We start from the raw sequence: 24,077 nt of genomic DNA, 5'->3' as shown, positions 1-24,077 counted from the left end.
TCACCAACCAGTATAATTCGCTTAATTAACAGGCATCTGCAGCTTTATGCAAGATTACTCAGCGTCGGCTATGACGTGGAAATCCAGCCGAGGTTCACTCCCCGCAGCTGGAGAGTGGAGACCAAGTTCGTTAGCACATAAAATCAACAGGGGTTCTTTCGTCCCCCCACATGGCACATTTCAAGGACCCTCGCCAATCATTACTTTACATTAATGCACAATGGTTCTCAACGCATCCTTTCAAGAGGCAATCCACGTCCAGCCCCAAGGAAACAATAAATACAGCGCCACTCTCCGCCCGGAATGGTGCATCGGAACAGGTACAGTCTAGTTCGAATCCCAATTTGCCCTGCTAGCGCTAGCAAGGCTGAAAAGAAAATCTGAAACCAGAAGGGAAATCAGGAATGAAACTAATGCAAATAAACCCCACAGTTCCCCATGGCGGCTATACAACATCAGTCCTGTATAAATTAGCCACCACGCATTTCGCCCATGCCCACCCAACCCAATACTCAACGCCTGCAGCTCCTATCTCCATTCAACTCTCCTTCCTTAGACGCACGGCTGTTGGGCCTGTGACGTTCGAAGTCGAAGATATCAAGCTAGGCGCCCGCACAAGCACAATCCACATCAAGCTCCTCCAGCCCTCGGAGAAACAAAAAGATCGCCTCGAGATAAAAGTAGCGGGATACATAACTGTCAGCCCGCCAGATGCAGAGGTAGGCCTCACTGCCGAGACAAGATGGACTCCGCTCCCTGCGCCTGCGCCCGGAACCCTCCCAGGTGGAGGTATTGATTTCGCCAAGTTAGCCAGTACAGGAAAAGACGGTGAGTGGATTAGGCTTAAGTCGCGGTATCCCGAATTCCGACTCGCAGAGGGCCAGATCGAGATTTATGGGCCTGGAAATGGAGGTGTGCAGCAGAAGCGCCATGGGCGCATGGCTATTGATCAGTGGGTGCGATTTCAGCCGAACGGAGATAAAGAAGGGAGATGGACTGACCCGGCGGTTGTATATCTGCTTGATATGTTTCCTATGGCTTTGGATGGGCTAGATGTTGTCGCTTCATCTGGGGCTGCTGGAGATACAGAGAACGCGGCCCCGGGTAAGGCGAAAAGTTGGTACCCCACTGTGACGCTGAGTCTTGATTTGAAGAAGCGGTTGCCTCCTGGTGGGGTTGAGTGGCTGTATAGTCGGATTGAGACAAAGGTGGTCAAGGATGGAAGAACCGATTTGAATGTTACGGTTTTGGATCAAGATGGAGAGGTTGTTGCGGCTGGCGCACAGGTTGGCTTGGTTGTTAGCGCGAGCCGGAATACAGGAAATCGGAAGGCAACCAAGCTGTAAATGGTGCATGTTTGATTTCGGGTACTTAGACTTATATAATGCTGTAGAGCGAGGGTTGGATTTTGCATACATGTATTTATCGGCCGTTCTTAATATAAAACGATTGCCTATGTTTACAGAGAGTGGATCGACTTGAATCGGTGGATTCGAAAAAAACAAAATATCCGACAAACAAAAAATGTATGCAAATTTTATTCCAAAAAAGCGAGTAGACAATAATGAGATATCTATAGGCGGACGCTTTGCTGCATAGCAGTATATCTACAAGTCCAGTCTCAGTCTATATGTACACGGGTGTATATGACGATCATTCCTCTTCAAAGCTTCTCATCAGGCACCACAATCCAGAAAGCCATAGCATCGGCCTTGACAACCTTTCTCTTCGCCCACTCTAAATGGCCACCAGCACCCTCTTCATCCTCTTGTATAGCCTGAGCCCTTACCCAGAACTTCTTGCCAACACGCCCGATAACTCTAGCCCGTATAACTAGCAAAGCAGGCGTGACCACCCGCTGTTTATATCGGACATCAAGCTGCACTGTAAAGACCTTTCCGCGGGGGTTCTCTTCCACAGTCATCTTTGCACCCGGTCCACGGGTATGCGCCGCAACAGCAAGAGACATGGCCTCATCTATAAGCGTTGCTACAAGGCCGCCGTGCACAGTGTACGGATGACCCGAGAGACCAGGATTCCCAAGATCAAAAATCATGAGGACATCCGCCGGGTTCACGGCTGGAGTGGGTTTTGCCGTGGCCGCTGCATCTTGTTTTGTTGCGGGGAGCCAGGTCGGAGTCTCGGCGGGCGCGCCGGGAATGTCGCGACGCATTAAAGTGAGTACATGTGGAATGGTAGATGGAGTCCCTAGCGTGTTGGCAAAATAACCGTCTTCTCCGGTTGAGGGCTTGATTTTCCGGGAATCCGTAGGGATTGGGATGAAGTCCTCCGAGGATATTAGAGAATTGGCCCATTGATGGGAGCGGAAGTGGGCGATCTCGGGTTCCGGGTCAGCCATTTTTTATGTTTGAAGCTCGTTTCTTAGAATGAGCTGTTAATGGCAGAGTAGTTAAGGTTATCTCAATGACCTTCTCGGCGAGCAACCCTAAAATCCAAGGAGGAGAGATATTTAAAGTGTGATGCAGATGGAAGTTCGTGTTCATCAGTTTACCCCGGAGCCCCGGTGAACCTCGGCTGACCGGATCGGGTAAGCGGCTTACATTGGAACTATAGATGTTGAGTACTTTATATAAATTTATGTCCAGGCGTCCATTCTACACGCCTAGACATGTAATGGAGTGGTTATTGGAAGATACTTAATTCTTTAACGCTCGTAAAGTTCAATCTTGAAATGTTCAAAAGTTCTGCATCACCTTCAAATTAGTATCAACAATCTTTCAAATCGTTTTCAATCGAAAACTTGAACTTTCTACCTTCACATTCAACCATTCCAATTTTGATAATCAATATCTACAGAGAGATGGTGTTTCTAGATTAATCTGCCAATTGGTGGGTTCTCTGCACTAGGAGTGGTTATCTTTTTCATGTTAGGAAAGCCACCTCTGAACAAGTTTCTCTGAAATCTAAGCTCCGACGTTTGGATATAGCCGTTTTTATCTTTTTCGCTGGTGAAATAGCCTGTTTACTTCTGGCTCTCCAAATAGGTGGTACAGGCTGTTAACTAAATTTCCAGGGCTCATTTAGGAGCTCAGGCGTCTTGCCACCTGGCCTTGTTCCGTTAGGTGCAACTAGCCTTCTCTTTGTGATCTCGGCAAGCTGTGCCATCTTTCTAGCCATGGGTGATGCAATATTTGAGTCCAGGCTTAGAAGCGAGCTGCAGGGAGGGATTTCATCATCTTTGGTCGAGAAGATGATATCAACCGGGGCAACCCAAGTGAGATCAGTTATCCCCAACGAATATCTTTCGGTTGTTATTCTGCCTATAGCGAAGCATTTAGGCAAGTCTTTGTAAGAAATTTGAGCAATGCCCTCTTTCATAGGGAGTTATACTAACGTCCTTATGGACAGCACATAACCGCCGTTAGCCCTGTCGTCTCATTCCTTTTCGTTGTGTGGACTAAATGGATCCCATTCAAGGATATCTCAAAAGAAGGACAAGAGCAAGTCGAGACTGTATAGGACATGAAGTCATTTTACCGGATCTTTACATATACAGTGCAAAGCTGGATTAAAGATTGATTCCTACATAATTTAACCTCTTCAATAGAAGCTTAAGAAGAACTTCAAGTTACTGGGCCTTTCAGTTGATTGATGCCGCATACATAGGTGTAGTGTAGATCGATATTAAAAACGAAATACCCTGCACGCTGACCACTCAAGGGACAAGAATTGATTACTTAGCTAGTCCAATGTGTCTTAGATCTCGGCAATTGAAAACCTAAAGGAGCATTGGCATGGTCTTACTCGGGTATGCGATCGCCAGGTGACAGCTGCAAGGAGGCATGTCCCCAGCCGATGAGGAATCCGGCTTGGAATGCAGGAATCAACAACCTCCAGAGGGACCAAGGACACACCAAGCCCACTGTTTAACTGTTTATTCTTTATGTAGATTTGGGTTGTTGTACAACCTTGAAGTCCTCAATAACACCTTACGTCCTTTCAACTAGAGAGGCGGAAAGGTTGTGTTACTAGATAGCCGTATAGGATCAACACGAGTAGTACAGAATACTGCAGGGGGCTGTTATCGAGTCAATTGAATAATGTGAAGTCTAAAACACACTGTTAAGGTATGGCATTCGAGGATTGGGGGAAAGTGAGAAGTTATGTGACTGGCAGCTGGGGGTAGGCTGCTGCCTTGTTGACAGTTACCCTGGTTATGAGTGTTTTTAATTGATTTAATCTTGTTTATTTACTGTATACTATTATTCCTAAATAATACTTAGGAAACGGTCTCCCTTCACAGGGTCGTCCATACCGGGTTGTGCCTGCCATTTCTTCCAAGTTTGTTTGTTTTCTTCTTCTTCTTCTTCTTCTTCTTCACTTCACCTCCAACTCTCTCACTGTCTTTCTCTTTCTCTTGGAACTATTGTCTTCATACTCTATCACCTTCTAATTTGCATTCACAATAAATCATCATCATGCTCTCCTCTATTGTCCTTTTCTCCACCTTGATGGTTTCAGCACTTGGCCAGAACTCCTCTGCGCCGTCCTCCGCACCATACAACCTTCCCGCTGGTTTCAACATTGGGCTCGTAAAGCCGGATGAACTGAGTATGTTTACATCCTTTTTCTTCTGCTGAGAGGAAAAATCAACTAATATGCAATAGACTCGTGGTGCCAGGGCCAGCGCAACCAGTGCCCGGCCATTTGCAGCGATGGAACCAAACAAAACAGCTGTGATCCCGTATGTGACACCTACAATTCATCTCACCTCGATACAATACGATTCAATCTAACCATAGCACTCGCTCTAGTCCACTTTGAAGTTCGACTGTGTCTGCAACGACGGCACTACTCCCGATGTCAGCCCATTCCTCCAGACCGTTCCCTTCTACGTCTGCGAAGCCAACTACGGTCAATGCATTGATGCCCACCCTAACGATGTCATGGGTCAAGAGGCTTGCAAGAAGGCCGCTAAGTGTGGAACAAAGAATGCCACTTCCAGCGCTTCTTCCACTTCTTCTTCGGCTGCTCCATCTCACACCCTGCACATGGCCTCCACCACTGATTCCGACGAGTCCTCCACTTCTTCATCCGCCGCCGCTGCGAGTGCTACTACTTCCAGTGCTGCAGCTCCCCTTGGAGGCATGATTGAGACCTACTCCACTGGTGTGCTTGCATCTCTCATGTTCCTTGCCATGCGTTTGGTCCTGTAAGGCGTATTCTGCCTGAAACATAATATTTGGAGAGCGCGTTAGTGTAAGGGTCAACGTGTGTTTCCTTTATCATTTTATTTTAGCGCGATTGTGATTTTTGTTTCCGGTTATTGTTCGAGAACCCTTCGTGGCTCTTTTTCCCTGGAGCTTGCCCAGCTTGTATGGTTGTTATTCCGCTTATCTATGAAGGCGGCATCGGACTTTTTGTGTTTGGTGGAACCTTTTTCTGGAGTCCGGAGTCTGGAGTGTGCGAATCGCGAATAACTCATAATAACATCGCTCATTCTGGCAATTCTTCTAGATTATTTCGTCTTTCAAAAATCCGTATCGTAGTTTCGTTAGGTTCTGCATTATTTGACGTGGTTGAATGCAGTGACGAGGGTGTCAGGTTAATGTGGTTGTTGTCGCAGTCAAATCAGTTGTTCCCTTCGCCAAGACTTTTTTGGCACACACTGAAATTTCTCAACTTATCGATAGACTCCACCATCAAAGAACCTCCTCTCTCCCTCTCCTCCTCCCACCACACCACCACCCCCCAATCATGCCCGCTCCGTCCAACACCCTCCTCATTGAGGGTTCTTTCGCCGAGCTCGCTGAGGAATTCGCCCAGTACGTCGACGCTCTCCGCAAAGAGGGCAGCCTGCAGTCCGAGATCGCCCCGCTCCTCCAGCCGATCCGCGAGCAGGAACAGTCCGAGGGCGAACCCGACCTCAAGCAACACGATGAGGTCCTGAAGAAGATCGTGGCCGCCGCTGCCGTCCTGAACGGTGCCCCCGAGAAGGGTGAGTCATTGTATCTCGAAGTTGCGACCGCCAAGAAAATCGATATTCGATGATGCGGCGGCATAGCAACTTTTTTTTTCTTCGAGAAGATATGGACCTATGGAACTGACATGGGATTGAAAAAAATAGAAATCACTCCTTCTTACAACCTCCTTGTGCACCTCGTTCACCAGGCTTCCGATCCCGACGCCTTCTTGCCTCGCATCTGCGCTTACCTTGCGAAGCCCATCACCACCTCCCCTCAATTCGGCCCAACTCTGGCCATCTCTATCCTTACCACCATCTTCAACACCCTGTCCGGTAACGACTCCAGCCGCTACCACATTCTCCTGGCCATTGTTGCCGTCATCCGCCAATCTGGGTCCGGATACGCTTTCGAGGCTCTGAAGCCACAATTGGCCAACCAGCTGCCCACATGGCTGACTGCCTGGGAGTTGGACGACGAGGAGGCACAGAAGCTGCACCTGGCTATTGCTGATGCCTCTACTGCCGCCGGCGACGATGACCTGGCTCAGTCCCACGTTGTTCAGGCCCTTCAGACCATCCCCGCCGCTGATGCCAGCAAGCCCGCTGCCCGCGATCTCGCTGTTCGCGCTCTCGCCTCTGCCCTCCGTCGCCCTACCGTTTTCGACTTCACCCCTCTGACCGGCTCAGACGCCGTCCAGTCCCTCCGCTCCAGCGACAGCACTCTTTTCGAGCTCCTTGAAATCTTCACCTCGGACACTCTCGATGCCTACGAGGAGTTCATCGCTGCCTCTCCCCTCGCCTCCATCTCTGGCGGCGTTCTCGCCGAGGCCGCCGATGCTCTCCAGACCAAGATGCGTCTGCTGACTCTGACTTCGCTTGCCTCTTCCACCCCCTCGCGCTCGCTTCCCTACGCCACCATCGTCTCCGCTCTGCGCGTCCCCGCTACCGATGTCGAGATGTGGGTTATTGACACCATTCGTGCTGGTCTTGTTGAGGGTAAGCTCTCCCAGCAGCGCGCTGAGTTCCTTGTCCACCGTGCCACCTACCGTGTGTTTGGTGAGAAGCAGTGGGCTGAGGTCCAGGGCCGTCTGATGGTCTGGCGCCGCTCCCTCGAGGGTGTCCTCACTGTCATCCGCTCTGAGCGTGAGCGCTTCGTCCGTGAAGGTATTCAGGCTGCTGCCGACCAGGAGGCGGCCAAGAACAACGACAAGGCCCGCTCTGGAGGCCCTCGCCGTAACCAGCAGTCCCAGCCCGCGCAAACCCGCGAGGTTGAGCCTACTGCTGAATAAGTTTAGAGTCGCTCGTTGGTTGTTTGGGAGTGCATGGATTCTGGTGTTTGATGAGGTTGAGTGGATAACTCACAGAACACAAAAAAAATCCTTTCCGCTAATAGAGGGGAGCCATCCTATTTCTCTTTTTTTCTATTGTCTTTTTTATGCATTTATATCTCTTTTGTCTCTTGGCCAGTTGTAAGGATGGATCAACTGGCCTTCCCGCTGATTTAGGGATCCCCACGAGTCATGTCATGTCTGGTTTACTTTACTTGTTTCAATTTTATGTTATCTGGAGGAACAACTCCTGATCAGGAATAAAAACATTTCCAAAAATTATTCGAGGCATAATTAGGCCTTTGTGATGCGCTTGAGCAAAGCGCTGTCGAGTTTTTTATGCTATGATACAATGTAGAAGGGGGCGCCTTGCTGGGTAACAGAATAGCCACACAGCACTATAGGCAGGCGCATTATGATGAATATAAATGGTGTGGAGATTATTAAGTAGGAAACAGAATGTGCAATCTATCAATATGATATCCCCCATGAAATAAGAAAAAGGGGGGATGATGAACGGTCTAAAAGGCTCCACGACAAGTATTTAACAACGCACTTTTCACAACCACCAGCTCTTGGTCAATCATCCTATGCAACCTGCAACAAACACTCAAGCTCAACGAGGGTGAACATTGCGAGCCTCAATTCCAGTCTTAACCTGAGCATAAACATCCTCAACTGATCCAGTAGCCTGAACCTTAACAACCTTCCCCTTCTTCTCAAAATCATCCACAACAGGCATAGAAGTCTCAACAAAAGTACGGAAGCGCTTGCGAATAGACTCGGCATTATCATCATCCCGACCACTCGTCTCTCCACGCTTCAGCAGACGAGTCTCCATAACAGCCTCAGGACAATCAAGGAACAGCACAACCTCCGAAGGGCAAACGGTAGCCTCAAAGAAAACAGCCTGGTCCAGCTTACGCGGGAATCCATCGATCAGGAATCGCGCCTTAGTACCAGCGGGCGGGGGAGATGAGGCCAGCGAATCAGCCATTGCGTTCGAGAGAAGAGCGACGGTAACTTCCATAGGCACGATCTTGCCTTCACGGATATATTCCTTGATCAAGCTGCCGTATTGGCTGCCCTCGCGGATTTGTTCGGCGCGCAGAAGGTCACCGGCGGAAAGGTGGACGAAGCCATAGTCCTTAACTAGGTTGGCGGATTGGGTACCCTTTCCGCTACCAGGGCCTCCGAGGAAGAAGACGACAGTGACGTCGTTTGTAGAGAAGCGGGGGCTAGTAGATTCGGCCATTGTGATGATTGGATTGGATTAAAATTGTTGTTTGGTGTATTGTGGTGTGGTGGGTTGAAAGTAGAGAAGTAGGGAGGATTAGATTGTGTGGGACGGTTTATTTAGGTTTCGAATTAGGAGATAGGAGGGGTAGCCGGATCCGGACTGGAATTGAGGCTTGAGGGTTGGGATTTGCTTAGTTGGGTCGGGTAGGTTGGCCAGTACGAGATTTGACGAGCAAGACGTAAGAACCGGAGCCAATGGCGAGAATGGCGATGATGGGGAGGATCTTGAAATGCGATCGTTGCTGATTGTGAGGGGCGTTGGGTGGCGGTCTCGGAGTTGAGTAGGGGCGGTGGGGCGACGATCGTACAAGTGAGAGGAATTGAGGCTTGGAGAGGACGCCGGTGGCTTGACGGGTTGCGGAGAATGGAGACATGGAGTTGGTTGGGATTGGAGAGAGTTGAAGCAGAAAAAGATGAAGCACTGGGAAAGAAGGGAGTTGGGATCGGCCGGAAAGGGTTTAGTTGCCACGCTTTTCTGCTTGGGGATTTTCTGTATAGCTTCATCCATGGATCTCTGGAGTCTTTGGAGCTCTCTACATGGGTTGATACACACCCAATGTTTAGATTAGAATTATTCTACTAAGTTGAGTTAGATTTGGTAACGAATATTAATACCTTCATACTGCTACTATGTAGTCTGTATATATACACCCATCTCCGAGTCGCACTGACATCCATACTATATAGTACTAGTATTCTTTGAGTGATACCTGGGTACTTCAAGTTTAAGTTGTACTAGTAGTACCAATAACTGAACTTTAATGGTTGGGCAGGTAGTAGCGTTGAACCACTGACGGAACATACATGACCTCATGAGTAGTATTACCGTTATTACTACTAGTAATAGCGTTGAATATACTACATATGGATCATCATGATGTACCTACGTGGATGTACTTAACATTGAGATATCCATATTCCCTTCCCTAGGGGCCTTATTCTGATATTTCATTCCCATTGATCCGGCAATAGTCCCCTTCAAGAGGAATTTGAATACCCAAACCACCCCGAAGACTGCAAAATGAAGTTTTGGAACTGTCATCATTTCTACAAGAAGCAGTACTCTCAGTGACGGCCCTGCACTTGAACGTCTTGAGGCTTCAAAGTCAGAGTTATATCAGGCTTGATTTACCTGGATAGACCCATCAGATTCAGTACAATTGCCTGCGGACCCTCGGTTCTACTGTAAGCTTACTCTGGTTCAACTAGATTATTGGCAAGCTTCTCGAAGGCTGCTTCAGTAGAGACGGGACTTAAATCTCTAGTATTCATACGTGATAGTTGACACCGGCATCGACGTCAATATACTATAAATAGTGCCATCATGCAATATAGTATCATTCACTGGCACTGTCTTTTTCTTTTCACCTTCCAGGCATTCAAGTTTCTCAAAGCCCTCTTTCCCATTACTTTCTCGTCTACCATTTCCACTACGGTATCGATGATGGTTTCAATCGCGCTCCTCATCAAGCTCCTCATCACGCCTCTTATCGCACTTCTCACCACGTTCTACACCCCGTTGGTACCCTCATCCGTTTCAGTATCCGTGTTCCAAAAATTAACCGAGTAAACGCTCTCTGGGAGTGGACCCCCGTTGCATTGAGGTAAGTGACAAATAGCACGTTGCCGAGGAAGATTCTCCGCTACTCATGATTCCTGCAGAGATTCTCGAAGATGAATTGAACCTAAATACAAGCCCGTCGTTTCCCATCAACTTGTTGTTGGTATGCAGAAGCATCCATGACGAGGTTTTATTTCTGTTGTATTCCCGAACACAATTTGTGTTCAACACCACAAATAGTCTGCGACGAATTCTAGTGACGACAAGCCCTACTGCCAAATCTGCGGTTCATCACATCGAATTAAACCATACCAGGTACAACGTGCCGCGCGATAATGAGTTTATGCCGTGAAGAAGCAAGAGCGAGAAAGCCTGAATCAAAGTCCGCAAACGAGCTCAAAGAGACTTCACGTCTCTCAAAGCTCTCCATTGGAACATGATGCTCTCGGCCACTCGTTGGGATTGCTATTGGATGAGATCATATTCGTATTCAGTCCTTCCTCTATTGGAAAATAACCGATGTAAATCTCAGATACTCTCCCCAGATGCAAATTCAACGACAAAGAAGGAGCTGAGACGAGTATGGCAGGTAGCAGAGCAAAAGAAGTGGGAAAGGAAGCCGAGAAAACACAATGACAATCAATCAAGCTCAACCACGCGAGCTAGATTGGCAATTATTTCTGAAGCCTGGTGTGAAGTGTCAACCTGACGGAAAGCATGCCTTTGCATGTTCTTTCGTGTACTTTGACCAACTTCGCTACAGTAAAAGCCAATGTGGCTCTACGAGGTAATGCTATGCTGGCTCGGTTTAGTCTGGTTATGGAAGGTTCTTTCTCGTTAGTTTGTGTCTTCTTTCTCTAATTTTCCATTCCAGAACGATCGATCTTCTGCTTTTTAAAGAACTCCTTGGCTTTGACAATGCTCATCATGCGACAGCACTTATTTTGTAGCCATAGGACAATTTTTATTTTAACTTGTTTTTGCTTTTTACCTTTGACTCTGAATTATGCATATTGGGAGAGTCAAGATCACGATACAAGTCCTCATCTTCTGTGAGTAGATTTTGATATTCGTTATTTAGTCAGGTTGTCTGAGACAATGCAAATAAATCACAGAGGTTTCTGATTTACATGCTCATCGTTTATATTATTGAGACTTAAAAAGATTCAAGATGATGCTCTTCTTCGTTGGATTCTATGACTATTCGAGATCTCATTAAAATTGGAAGGAGTCATTTACTAGCTCAAACGAAGATCTAGGCCTCGCTGTACGTCAGCCGTTATCTAGTAGATCTCGGCTCTACATGTTTTGTGGAGGATGCGGCTCGGAAGGATCGTCGAGCAGACCAGCCAAGGGAAAATCCGACCACACCACTTCCAACATTCCTGTACCCTACACCTGACGTCTGCATGTGAGGACCGTTTGTGGGTGGATCCTCGAGGAGAGCACTTACTCTCTTGGCATTACACATAGACATGCTACTTCTGGAGTCTCAACAATTGTCCCGCGACATGGAATCCTTTGTGAATATGGAGTACAGTAGTTTGTTTCGAAAGGATCCGAATTTTGAGACAATGTCGAGGAACTGTAGAGCCATTATAGTGGAATTTACGGAGCTACCGATTTTAAGTACGTCATTTTGATGATCTACGCTGTAGGTTAGGTTTCATGTAGATTCGACTTCTCTACTTCGATTTGTGATTCGCTGGATGACATGAAAGGGATCCAAAGCCTATTCCGAATAGGCTACGTCTCCGGGATTGATAAGCTTAATCCTTTCCCTTTCATCAAGGGTAGCCGCATGTCCTGAATTCGAGAAGGTGGAGGGCCTCGATTCGGCTTTTTGATCCACCATCCACCGGGGAAAGTTGGGTCGTTGGGAGCTTGGATGTATTACTGAATTCTGAAGCAACCTCATTTTTGAGTCATACCCGAAACAGTCTCATGATCCCGGCATTTAATCGTGATACATCTGTGCGTCTAGATGGAATGGCATGATGCGTATACAAGAGACATTTGAATGTGAGATTACCCCAGCTATTCTCGCCTTTAAGCCCGAGGTCACTTGTGAGGTCAGGGTTTAACCATATGCCGCTGGCTGGCTGCATGGTCCTTGAGTATAAGGTTTGATGGGGCAAATCATTTGATCTTCATCTGCATTGTTGAGCGCCATATACGAAAATGACCAAGTTACAGGGGGAAACTGATACGCATCGACCCTAGATCCGTGGATCCCCATATAATCGCGTGGTTTTCAAGATGTGCCGCTGCAGAATCGTACATAGATTTAAGCTTTTGAAGCGAAAGTCCCTAAAATATGACCGTTTCTTGGAAGTGTCCACATCCATGTTCGCGTTCTCCACTCCACCCCACTTAAACCGCCAACCATGTAAAAACCCTAATTTTCAAACGTGGCGAGATTCTCTCCTCAAAAAGAAGCCTAGCTGGAAGCGCGTTGCGGCCATTGAACCCCCAGTATTCCCATCGAAGATTCTTGCCATTCGTATTTTATGTTTGTCCCTGCTTTTTACCCCTCCATCGCTTAGGCGAGATCAATCAGAGTACGGGCGTTTCCGCCAGTCGACGCTGAACAAAATGCAATAGGTCCATGTTGTAGCGAAAAATATAATAAAAATGCGCTCCGTCATCTATTGGTGGGTACTGCATGCAACAGGAGCTATCTCCTGTGTCGCAGTACTCACGAATAGAGGCACTGAAAGGATCGCACCACTCTGGGTGGATTCGGGGATATAACTATATGAATTCAATTTCGCAGGTTAGAGATTCGTGTTTCGGGGACTGCGACTGCGACAAGGATCGAAATGTGATAATCATTGTATACCATACTCACTCCAACTCCATTGTTGCACGTTCCAACGTTCCAAGGCATGCCCGGAATGAAGGTCTCTTCACCATATGCGGCAGCCGCAATCACTACGACCAAACATTAGAACATACTTCTCTCCCTTCCCTTGTCAATTTCCACTGCTGTAGACCAGGTGATAGGAAATTTTGATATATGCGGACCGTTTCGGTTATACTGAGGTTCAAGCCCAGGAACTGGATTCAGCCAGAGTGAACTAGTCCCACAGAGCCCGTCCATCATGACGATCCCGCCCTATGCGAAGAACTGCTTAGCCATAACTACATGCAGAGAAAATACCGAGGATCTTGAAAGGAGAAAGACATTGGTACATGGCGAAATAGAAATCTGAAAAATCAAAGACGGGGAGAACAAGATCGGCATTCGCTCAAAAAGGTTGTGGGTACAACCCATAAGGGTTAGTATAGTTACGAAATATTACACATACTAACGAGTACCCCATGAGAAATATTTTTGATTGCGGACACGAAGCAACATACTGTCGGATGTAATTCTGCATCATAAGTGCACCTTCAGCAGCGACAATTCTATGATCACTGCCTCCATGATGAAACGGCAAAGCCACAGAGCTGGAATTCGGAATGAGTTGTAAAACGAGGTTCTGCATTGAAACCATTACGTTCAAGTGATCGCCGGGTCCTTGCCCCCGAATGAGAATCGCATGAACTCCTCCGGCGCAGAGTTCCGGTGGGGTTGTTTGGGCGTTGGACGGAGGAAATGCAAAATAGGAAAGCAGCAAGACAACTATCAGGACGAACATGATGTGAAGATTGATCGGATGGTCAATTTTCGCAGTTTAAAAAACTTGATAAGACAGGATTGACAATCGGAGTTTGTGGTTTTTACGGAGAGCACTCTTCTCTAGCGTCGCCATGTATTTAAAGAAATGGGATATTGCATACATGATCGGGCCTTATGTTCAACTATATTTGGTTTTATTCCCCTTCTATGATATTGTCCCACAACGTTGCTATCAGGGAGAAAAAAAAGAATAAACCAAGCAAAACCGCCACCAATCTTATACTAGAAAGGAGGGTATGCGCGGGAGAGTGCCATCCCAACCTTGGTACCACAGACCGGGTATCTAGCATATCGCGCGCATTGGGATCAACATATCTTCCCTCTCTGAGGATAAAGGTCTCATAAGTTAGTTCTGGCGTCGGCATATCTCGCGGCTCGTGGACCCACCAATCCATTTCGGCGTCCAAGCGAGGGCATATCATTAACTACTTTGTAGAATGAAAGGGGAAATTTTTAGGACATGTGAAATTACCATATTTAGCGAAATTTAAGACAATGGCACACGAACTATTTTTACCCAAGGTGTGGTGACCTGAATAATGGGACGGGAATCTCCCATGGTTCGGTACAAATTCACTCGGCGAGCGCCATTTAGAAACGCATTTCGAGATCATGATGCGCAACGGTTGTAAATGTTACACCTACGAACATAGGCTCCTTGTACGAATGTAAAGCTTTGATTTGGCTGTAAAAAAGGCTTAAACAAACGCCATATCTTCATGTTGTATAACCGGAACTCTAGACTAGCAACCCTGGGCCACGTTTTTGTGGAAAGCTACCCTACATGGAGACCAGGCGCTAATATGGATGCGTCTAGGTTCAAGTTCATGCTGCTTAAAAATCCTCAACTTCAAACGCTCTGTCCATCAGACCCCGAACAGCATCTCCTAGCTCATGGATAACAAGGCCAGACCGTGGAATGGTGTGTCCCTTCCCTGTATCGAAAAATACCGCAGTGTCTGGATCGCAGACATTGTATAGGGCGTATGCGCCATGTCGGAAGGGGTCTGTGCAATTAGATGTAATTAGGTTTGAGTGGAAAAGGTAAAAAGGCTTGAAAGATCAGATATCATACCATTTGCGCCAACAACATGCAAGGTGGGAACATCTAGCACAACGTCACTTTCGTCTGCGAGGAGCGCACCGTCAATCGGATGCATTGGCGGCCACCCTGTAACAAACATGGCACATTTGATTTGACGGGGACGACCAGTTGCCCGCAAACGTTTCGCCTCCTCCAGAATAAGGGTGGCTGCAATTGAGGCTCCCTCGCTATAGCCAATGATTCCCTGGATCTCGGGATCGCTTTCCATCGTATCAAATAGATACTTCATCACCTCGTCGAAGTTGATCCATTTTACCTTCCGATCTCCAACTAAATCCCGCATTACATCTTCGGGATTCTGTCCATCGGGAATTGTGCGTACACGGCTGATCATCGAATCCTCGGCAGCGCCTCCATCATCCGCCCAGCGGAAATGGGGACCAACACCGAAGTATTCTTCGAAGCCTGTAACGGAGTATGATAATTAGTGATTATTCCCAACCATCACATTCTAATCACCTCATTGGTATTTACCTGGAGGAGGGATGATTTTCACAGGCGCATTTATGTAGTGAAATGATGCAGTATTTTCTTCTGCCAGGTCTTTCTGTAGCGGCGCTGAATTATTTTCCTGCGTTAGTGAAAGCTAGAAAGACAGGTAGCTGAGTCTAGCGCGGAGCATACATAGCTGAATAGTGATGTTCTGCACGAGATTAGCATACTTCCTTTTCTCCGAGACTATCTTGGGCTTTTTTGATCACGTACATCGATGTTGCCAATGGCACCATGAAGGCAAAGGAACTTCATCCTGGATGTGTCTAGACCAAAAGCAAAGTTGAATCTAGCCAAGCAAAGGTTGTACAACCAATATCTTCGGAGAACAAACAGAAGATTATAAACTATGAAGGTGAAGAAGATTCAAAAAAGAGAAAGGTGGGAGATGACGGAAGAAGAAAGCAGACCGGCGCGCAAGAAATAGGCGAATCTTTGAGAAGAAGCTATACATGGAGTTTCAGTCTCAAACAACCCCAATAATCTAGACGCAAGTTCTCTAAATTGCATCCAACCAAATTAATTGACCCTAATAACGCCCCAAAATTCTTGAAATCAGGTCCATTTCCTCCGAAATACATGTGATCGGCAGAGCTGGATCCACCTTGAACCAAGTTGAGGCGATCCACACTTTCAAGCTCTCGTGGGTTGCATGGGACTCCAAATGGCCCTGATTTCACGTCTAACCTAAGTAGGCTGCACAGCAGGGACCAAAGTTACGCTCTTTTCAAATCTATAATCGTCCAGTGAGGAGTAGTAGACAGCTTATCGAGCCAGTTACTCAAGATCCATGTAAAACCATTACCTGAACCCACACCTGCGACAAGAAATTAGAAAAAAACAAAAATTAATAAAGAGAAAAAGCATATTTAGATCCAAAGGATTCAATTGAACAACTCTAATAGATAAATCAAAAATTCTAAAAAATAAATTTCCAAAACGAGGATATCCAAAAATTGTGAACGACCTACTCTCGTGCAGAAAGGTTTCAACGTTTTCCGCTGGATTCTTTCCCTCCATAGGCTTCATGGGACATCTATTTAAATCCCAGTGACCAGCGTCCTTGTTCTCCTTGTGATATCCGTTCCTTTTCCATATACCCTCTCTATTTCTTTTTCTCACAAAGTCCTCCTACCATGAATAGTTCGGCCGACACCAACGGGTCACTGGGTGATGGGGAAACCCAGAAGCCGCAGCCCATTGCACTCATTGGCTATGCTTGTCGAATGTCCGGACAAGTTTCTTCCCCCGGCGATTTATGGGAATTATGTACTCGGGGTCGGAGTGGCTGGACGCCCATCCCCAAGGACCGTTTCTCCCCCGGAGCTTATCATCATCCCAACCCTTCCAAGCCCGGAACATTCAACCCGGCAGGTGGTTACTTTATGGATGATGATACCTTGACCCGATTTGATGCTCCATTTTTTAATGTGACCATACAAGAAGCCATCTCCATGGATCCCCAACAACGACTTCTTTTGGAGTGCTCATATGAAGCTTTGGAGAGTGCTGGCATTCCCAAAGAATCATTAGCAGGGCGCAATGTGGGTGTCTTTAGCAGTGGTAACTTCGCCGACTACGAGCTCAGAAACCTACGTGACATCGAGACGTGCCCGTCTTTCCAGGCTACTGGCTGTGCTCCTGCACTTCAATCCAACCGGATTTCGTACTACTTCGATTTGCAAGGCCCCAGTCTTACAGTCGACACGGCGTGCTCGTCTTCCATCGTCGCGTTACATTTGGCAGTTCAAAGTCTGCGTAGCGGTGAGTCTAGCGAGGCTCTAGTTGCTGGATGTAGATTGAACCTTCTCCCGGACTATTTTGTTTCCATGTCCTTGTCACAGTAAGTACTCGGAACCCTGGAGATTCTATTGATGCATGGGTCTCTATCCAGAGTCACGGATCCAAAACCAATGAATTTCAGAACAATTTCTAACATCAGTTACTCAGATTATTCAATGACGAAGGGAAGACCTATGCATTTGACGAAAGAGCGAAATCTGGCTTTGCAAGAGGAGAGGGTGCCGGCGTTGTGCTTCTCAAGCCGCTCGACGCCGCCATCCGCGATAAAGACCCAATTCGGGCTATAATTGCTAATAGTGGTGTCAACCAAGATGGAAGAACTCAGGGAATTACTATGCCCAATGGCCAATCCCAAGAGAATCTTATCCGTCAAGTATACCGAGATGGTCGCTTGAACCCAGACGAGTGTGGCTTTGCTGAAATGCACGGTACTGGAACCAAGGCCGGAGACCCCATTGAGGCTGAAGCTGTTCACAACGCCTTGGCACAGAACCGAACAACAAGAGATCCACTCTATATCGGCTCTGTTAAATCCAATGTTGGTCATCTTGAAGGTACAAGTGGTATGGTCTCCATCATCAAGGCCGCCATGATGCTTGATAGAGGATTGTTATTGCCAAACGCAGACTTCAAGAAGCCCAACCCTAATATTCCCTTGAATGATTGGAACATGAAGGTTGTCACGTCAACAAGACCCTGGCCTCGAAACAAGAAATATGTTAGTGTCTCAAACTATGGCTTTGGAGGTACCAATGCCCACGTGGTTTTTGAAAAGCCTCCTCCGCCTAAGGAGAACACGGATGATCCAGAAAGCGATGGGGATCCCTCACACAAGTTGTTCTTGATTTCCGCCAACGACAAGGAGTCTCTGAAGACCCGTATCAGAGATTTCGGTGTTTACTTTGAGCAACGGCCTGAGGTTTTCGAAAAGTCACTATTCGGCAACTTTGCGTATACCCTGGGCAGTAAGCTGTCTCATCTGTCCTACCGAGTTGCTCTCTCAGCCACTTCGCTCGATGAGCTTAGCATTCGCCTGGCTCAGCTGAAAGCCAACCCAACTCGGATACTCGGAAGCACGACAATCGCATTTGTTTTCACTGGACAGGGTGCCCAATGGGCTCAGATGGGCATTCCTCTCATGGAGGAGTATTCCGTTTTTGCAGACTCCTTTGAGCGAGCCGACAAACATTTGCAAGATCTTGGAGCGGACTTTTCTCTCATCGAAGCTCTACGAGAAGATGGAGCAACCTCCAAGATTAATTCGCCCCATCTCAGCCAGCCCGCTTGCACAGCGCTTCAGATCGCTCTGACTGATCTTCTTCGATCTTGGGGAGTCAAACCAGATTCAGTCGTGGGTCATAGCTCTGGTGAGATTGGTGCTGCCTACGCCGCGGGTATTTATGACTTGGAAGCAGCCATGGCACTTTCATACCACCGTGGCCAAATGACACAGTTGCTCAAGGGGTCATTCCCCGAGCTTCATGGTACTATGATTGCCGTCGGGGCTGGCCCTGATGCCATCAGGCCCATGTTGAAGACTCTGAAGGGTTATGCAACCATTGCTTGTGTCAACAGTCCTTCCAGTGTGACCGTATCCGGTGACGTACCCGCCATTGATGAATTGGAGAATATCTTGCAGGCCAAGCAGCTCTTCAACCGCAAGCTGAAGATTGATGTCGCATATCACTCCGATCACATGAAGAATGTTGCTGAAGCTTACTTGGCTTCAATTGAGTCAATCAAGCCTTCTAGCACTGCAACAGCTACATTTTTCTCTTCAGTCACTGGTCAAATTGCTGAGCCATTTGAATTGGGTGCCGCATACTGGGTGCAAAACTTGACCTCACCAGTCTTGTTTGCCAATGCTCTCAGCAAGATGTGCGTTGACGAAGGAAGCCGCCCCAACCTTCTAATGGAAATTGGTCCCCATTCTGCGCTCAAGGGTCCAATTTTAGACACCATGAAGACTATTGGCTCAATAACCGCCAAGATCGGCTATTCCCCTACTATTGTTCGCAACGCAAGTGCCGCTCAGTCTGTTCTTGATGCTGCTGGTGCTGCATTTGTACGAGGAGCAGATATCGATATCAACAAGATGAACTTCCCCGTCAGCGGTGGTCTCACACGGAGCTTTTTGCGAGATCTACCTCGATACCCCTGGCAGCATGGTACTAAGTACTGGCACGAGTCTCGCATTGCTCAGAAGCATGCTCTCAGAGATGGCGTTCGGAATGATCTGTTAGGAGCACAGGCCTTCTACTCGAACGACCTGGAGCCTACATGGAGAAACATTGTCCGTCTTGATGACATTCCCTGGCTTCGAGAGCACAAGATGCAGGGCATGGCAGTATTCCCCATGGCCGGCTATGTAAGTACTCGATATCTTATTTCACCAAGTATATACTGACACTATACCTAGATTTCCATGGCCGTCGAAGCTGCGAAACGCCGTGCCGAACAACGCGATGTAGTATTCTCTCAGTTCGATTTCCGAGAAGTGAAAGTCGGTTCAGCTCTTGTCTTGAGTGACGACGCGGAGGCAGAGACCACTATCACGCTTCGGCCATACGCTGAGGGCACGCGTTGTAGCTCAGATGTCTGGGATGAGTTCCGCATCTGCTCGTGGTCTACCAAGCGAGGATGGACAGATCATTGTTCAGGCCTTGTAAGGACTCGCGCGAATAAGAAGCAGCAGACTGCAGTTTCCAACGTCGCTGAGACAGAGGTAAACCATTTCCAAAATCAAATCGCCACAGTGCACACAGCAACCACGTACAGCATTGACACCAGCAACATGTATCAGGTCCTGGCCGAGGTTGGAGCTGGGTATGGACCGGCTTTCCAAGGATTGGAAAATTGTTTCTCGAGCCCCCGTCACTGTCGCGCAGATCTGTGTGTCCGAGATACACGAAGCATGATGCCAAAGCAGTACGAAGCGCCCTTGGTTATTCACCCGACGTTTTTGGATGGTCTGTTGCATCTGGTTTGGCCTATTCTTGGTAACGGGAGTATGGAACTGGACAATTTGTACATGCCAACCATGATAAAAAACCTGACTATCAGCAACAACATCCCCTCGACCCCCGGTGAGTTCACGAAAGCATGGTGCAGTGGAGGACCCAGCCTGCCGACCCCGGAACCAACGAAGTTTGATCTATGGGTAACACCGGAAAACTCCACGGATGTTTTGATTTCGATAGAGGGACTGGTAATGACACCACTCAAGGATGCGGGCTTCCGTGGCCCAGATCCCCGCGACCTCTGCTTTAAGTTGGAGTGGCAACCTCTGAACCATAGCGAGGCTGAGCAAGAACCCAATGGTGAAGTAAAGGAGCCCTATGGGTCGACTACTAACGGTCATGTCACTCCTGGAGAAAAGCCCCACCTCAATGGAAACGGCATTATTCACCAGAGTGATGTGGTGATAAAACAATTCGGCAAGTCTGATGGTTCTGCCGAGAAGCTGAGCAACGCCATCTCTACTGCGACAAGCGAGTGGCTACCATCCATTTCCGCCTTCGAAGAAGCCGACTGCACGAACAAGCATGTCATCGTCCTCCAGACCGGAGATGAGACTCTCCGCGACCTTTCATCCGAAGCCTTCGACAGTCTCAAACACGCTCTACTAAACGCCTCTCATGTTCTTTGGGTCTATCGCGCAGACACCCCTGACGCCCACATGATTGTCGGTGTCACTCGCAGTCTCCGATCAGAGGCACTGTCCAAGGTCGCTACCCTCGGAATTAACACCGCGGAGCTTGAAACTTCTTCCAAGCCCATTCTCGCCGCAATTGAGACTTTATGGCCCACGGATGGCACCAAGTCAAGGGGTGACTGGGAGTTCAAGGCGCAGGGCTCAGAGCTTCTGGTCCCGCGTGTTGTGGATGATGATGCCGCGAATGCATTCGTTCACAATGAGACACACGAGCAAACCATAACCACGCAACCATTCTCGCAGCCCAGCAGACGTTTCAATCTTCAAATTGCCAGCCCTGGCTCGCTCGACAGTTTGTACTTTGCAGACGATGTTCCCGAGCCACTGGCTGATGATGATATCGAGATCGAAGTCAAGGCCACCGGACTGAACTTCAAGGATATCGTCGTCACCATGGGCCAGCTTGCACAGCCTTACATCGGAATCGAGTGCAGTGGCATTGTAACGTCAGTCGGAAAGAAGGTACAGCATCTCCAGGTTGGACAACGAGTCATGGCTCTACCTTTGGGCGCTTACTCCACCTACGCCCGATGCAAGGCTACCAGCGCTGCACCAGTACCGAACTTTATGTCCTTCGAGGTTGCAGCTACTGTTCCTGTTGTCTTCTGCACGGCATACTACGCCCTCTTCGATCTTGGCAAGCTACAGGCTGGTGAGCGGGTTCTCATCCATGCCGGCGCTGGTGGTGTCGGACAAGCAGGCATTCAACTGGCACAGATTATCGGAGCAGAGATCTTCGTTACTGTGGGCAGTGTGGAGAAGAAACAATTTTTAATGACACAGTACAATATCCCAGAGGATCATATCCTCTACAGTCGTGATTCTTCTTTCGCTCACGGTATCAAGATAGCTACAAACAACCAGGGTGTCGATGTCGTGATCAACTCTCTGGCTGGTGACCTTCTTAGGGAAACTTGGGAATGTCTTGCGCCATTTGGTCGCTTTGTTGAGATTGGAAAGGCGGATATTACGAAGAACACTCGTCTGGACATGCTTCCATTCGAGTACAACGTTTCTTTCTCTTCCATTGATCTCACCAAGGTTGCACAGTTCAAGCCCGCGCTCATGAAGAGTCTCTTGGATCAGGTTTCCCAGATGATGAGCCTGGGGTCCCTCAATCCTATCTTGCCTCTTACAACATACCGTATCTCTGAGCTTGAGAGCGCTTTTCGAACACTACAAACCGGAAAGGCAATGGGTAAGATTGTGGTCGTTGCCAACCCGGAAGACCAAGTCAAGGTAAGCCAACTTCTCCATCATCGCTAATAAAGAAAATATTTTACTAAAATCCAATGCTACAGGCTGTTGCACCTAAGACAAGCCCTTCCCTTCTCAAGGCAGATGCGTCTTACATCCTAATCGGTGGCACGGGTGGTCTTGGTCGAAGCATGGCCAAATGGATGTCATCAAAGGGAGCGAGAAACATCGTACTCGTCTCCCGCAAAGCTACAGTCAACGACAAGGTGCAAGCGTTGATGGACGAGCTATCCCCCGACGGAACCCTCATCACCGTTAAAGCCTGTGATGTTATCAGCAGACAATCCGTCGAGACACTCATCAACGAAGACATGAAAGACCTCCCTCCAGTACGCGGTGTCGTCCACGGAGCCATGGTCCTCCGCGTGAGTACTATCAAACCCCCTTTACCTTGAAACTCTTCATCTAACCCACCCTCAGGACATGCTATTCGAGAACATGACCCTAGACGACTTCACCTCCGTCTCGGCCAGCAAAGTCGAGGGAGCCTGGAACTTCCACAATGTGCTCTCCTCTACACCCCTCGACTTCTTCGTCGCTCTCTCCTCCGTCGCAGGCGTAATCGGAAACAGAGGCCAAGCAGCATACGCCGCAGCAAACGTCTTCCTAGACGAATTCATGTCCTACCGTCGCTCCCACGGTCTCCCAGGAACAGCAATCGACCTAACAGCCGTCAGCGACGCAGGATACCTCGCAGACGTCGACGCAAAACGGCTCCAAGAAGTCCTCAAGAACATCGGTAGCGACACAATGGATGAAGGCGAGGTTCTCGCACTCTTCGGCGCAGCAATAACAGGGGACCTTGAGAGGTCCTGTTCCGGTCAAAGTATCACGGGTCTAAGTCTTAGTACGACGCTGGATCATTTCTGGTCTCAAGATGCGAAGTTCAGTGGTCTTTACGAGATTGCGAAGAGTAAGCTTGGTGCCGGTGGAAATGCAGCGAGTGGTCCATCTGTTCCGCTTAATGTACAGTTGCATAGTGCTGAGTCGAAGGAGGTAGCGTTACAGATTTGTTATCAGGCTCTTGCTGCGAAGTTGGCGCAGGTTTTGCAGATTTCGTTGGAGGATATGGATCCTTCTGTTACTGTTTCGTCGCTTGGGCTTGATTCGTTGGTTGCTATTGAGATTCGGAATTGGATTGCTCGCGAGGCGAATGCGAATGTGCAGGTTTTGGAACTGTTGTCGAGTGGGTCGTTGATGGCTTTGGCTGAGATTATTCTGAATAAGTCTCAGGCTTGATTGAGTGTTATATTGTGGATTTCATTTGGATTTTGTAAACGGTGGATTTTTGTGTTTGTGTTTGTGTTTGTTATTTCTTTTTCTTTTATCTAGTTTCGTTTTGCTTTTCAGATTTCAAAGTTGGCGTCGCTTTATATTATAAGTCTGATTTCAAGATACACTATGAATTTCTATATCTGCTCTTTATACTATAGGCTCTCTATACAAGTATACTGCATGTTCACCGTAAAATCAAGACGATAAAGCGTCATCGTTTTTATTTCGTTCTCTCGATTTTTGGATGTTCAAAACACAAACACAAACAAAAGTTACAAAACTCGCACCAAAGTACCGTAAGTGGGGACCATTCAGAAGACGGGTCAAGGGGGCACGCGTATGTGGAGCCCAACTCAGATCCCTTCCTATCTTAAGTTCAGTTACGTGTTTCATGTAAGGACGGTGAACGCGCAGAAAATAGTCGTATCAGAGAACCCCGAGCAGTCTCGAGCAAAGCGCATTAGCCTTCCGCCAGGGTTTTGAAGGTTGGCAAGGAGAAATGCACTAATTGGGTATAGTGAAGACGGGATGGAGATGTATCAAATTGCAACACTGATTGATACAACTGGCAAAGCACTGTAACCCAATCCACACACATATGATACGTCAAAGGAATAAATTGAAAAGTTAG

At 47.8% G+C, this 24,077-nt stretch overlaps 8 protein-coding genes across 8 annotated transcripts; 4 read left to right on the top strand and 4 right to left on the bottom strand.

Annotated features, from left to right (window-relative positions):
- Positions 1-220: 220 nt before the first annotated feature.
- N7478_002498 (thioesterase family protein) lies at positions 221-1,346 on the top strand (the record flags this gene model as incomplete). The annotated part of the gene is made up of 2 exons (XM_056918712.1): positions 221-320; positions 433-1,346. The coding sequence occupies 2 exons, from the start codon at positions 221-223 to the stop codon at positions 1,344-1,346; spliced, it is 1,014 nt and encodes a 337-aa protein (XP_056781870.1).
- Positions 1,347-1,663: 317 nt separating this feature from the next.
- Positions 1,664-2,359, bottom strand: N7478_002497 (PaaI family thioesterase; the record flags this gene model as incomplete). The annotated part of the gene is made up of 1 exon (XM_056918711.1): positions 1,664-2,359. The coding sequence occupies one exon, from the start codon at positions 2,357-2,359 to the stop codon at positions 1,664-1,666; it is 696 nt and encodes a 231-aa protein (XP_056781869.1).
- Positions 2,360-4,439: 2,080 nt separating this feature from the next.
- On the top strand, positions 4,440-5,177 carry N7478_002496 (uncharacterized protein; the record flags this gene model as incomplete). Its single annotated transcript, XM_056918710.1, has 3 exons — positions 4,440-4,572; positions 4,629-4,705; positions 4,776-5,177. The coding sequence occupies 3 exons, from the start codon at positions 4,440-4,442 to the stop codon at positions 5,175-5,177; spliced, it is 612 nt and encodes a 203-aa protein (XP_056781868.1).
- Positions 5,178-5,718: 541 nt separating this feature from the next.
- Positions 5,719-7,215, top strand: N7478_002495 (PCI domain protein; the record flags this gene model as incomplete). Its single annotated transcript, XM_056918709.1, has 2 exons — positions 5,719-5,959; positions 6,089-7,215. 2 exons carry the CDS (start codon positions 5,719-5,721, stop codon positions 7,213-7,215), a joined length of 1,368 nt encoding a protein of 455 aa, XP_056781867.1.
- A 655-nt stretch (positions 7,216-7,870) lies between these two features.
- On the bottom strand, positions 7,871-8,509 carry ura6 (uridylate kinase ura6; the record flags this gene model as incomplete). The annotated part of the gene is made up of 1 exon (XM_056918708.1): positions 7,871-8,509. One exon carries the CDS (start codon positions 8,507-8,509, stop codon positions 7,871-7,873), a length of 639 nt encoding a protein of 212 aa, XP_056781866.1.
- Positions 8,510-8,684: 175 nt separating this feature from the next.
- On the bottom strand, positions 8,685-8,927 carry N7478_002493 (uncharacterized protein; the record flags this gene model as incomplete). The annotated part of the gene is made up of 1 exon (XM_056918707.1): positions 8,685-8,927. One exon carries the CDS (start codon positions 8,925-8,927, stop codon positions 8,685-8,687), a length of 243 nt encoding a protein of 80 aa, XP_056781865.1.
- Positions 8,928-14,633: 5,706 nt separating this feature from the next.
- Positions 14,634-15,651, bottom strand: N7478_002492 (DUF341 family oxidoreductase; the record flags this gene model as incomplete). Its single annotated transcript, XM_056918706.1, has 5 exons — positions 14,634-14,806; positions 14,875-15,309; positions 15,379-15,462; positions 15,529-15,547; positions 15,610-15,651. 5 exons carry the CDS (start codon positions 15,649-15,651, stop codon positions 14,634-14,636), a joined length of 753 nt encoding a protein of 250 aa, XP_056781864.1.
- Positions 15,652-16,532: 881 nt separating this feature from the next.
- Positions 16,533-23,410, top strand: N7478_002491 (type I polyketide synthase; the record flags this gene model as incomplete). The annotated part of the gene is made up of 5 exons (XM_056918705.1): positions 16,533-17,239; positions 17,347-19,567; positions 19,619-22,153; positions 22,216-22,536; positions 22,592-23,410. 5 exons carry the CDS (start codon positions 16,533-16,535, stop codon positions 23,408-23,410), a joined length of 6,603 nt encoding a protein of 2,200 aa, XP_056781863.1.
- Positions 23,411-24,077: the final 667 nt, after the last annotated feature.

Source organism: Penicillium angulare (assembly GCF_028827245.1).
Source record: "Penicillium angulare strain IBT 27051 chromosome Unknown utg000003l_segment0_segment0, whole genome shotgun sequence".
In the NCBI taxonomy this organism is placed as follows: Eukaryota; Fungi; Ascomycota; class Eurotiomycetes; order Eurotiales; family Aspergillaceae; genus Penicillium; species Penicillium angulare.
Note: the sequence above shows the minus strand (reverse complement) of the source record. Positions and strands in the feature narration are given on the sequence as shown.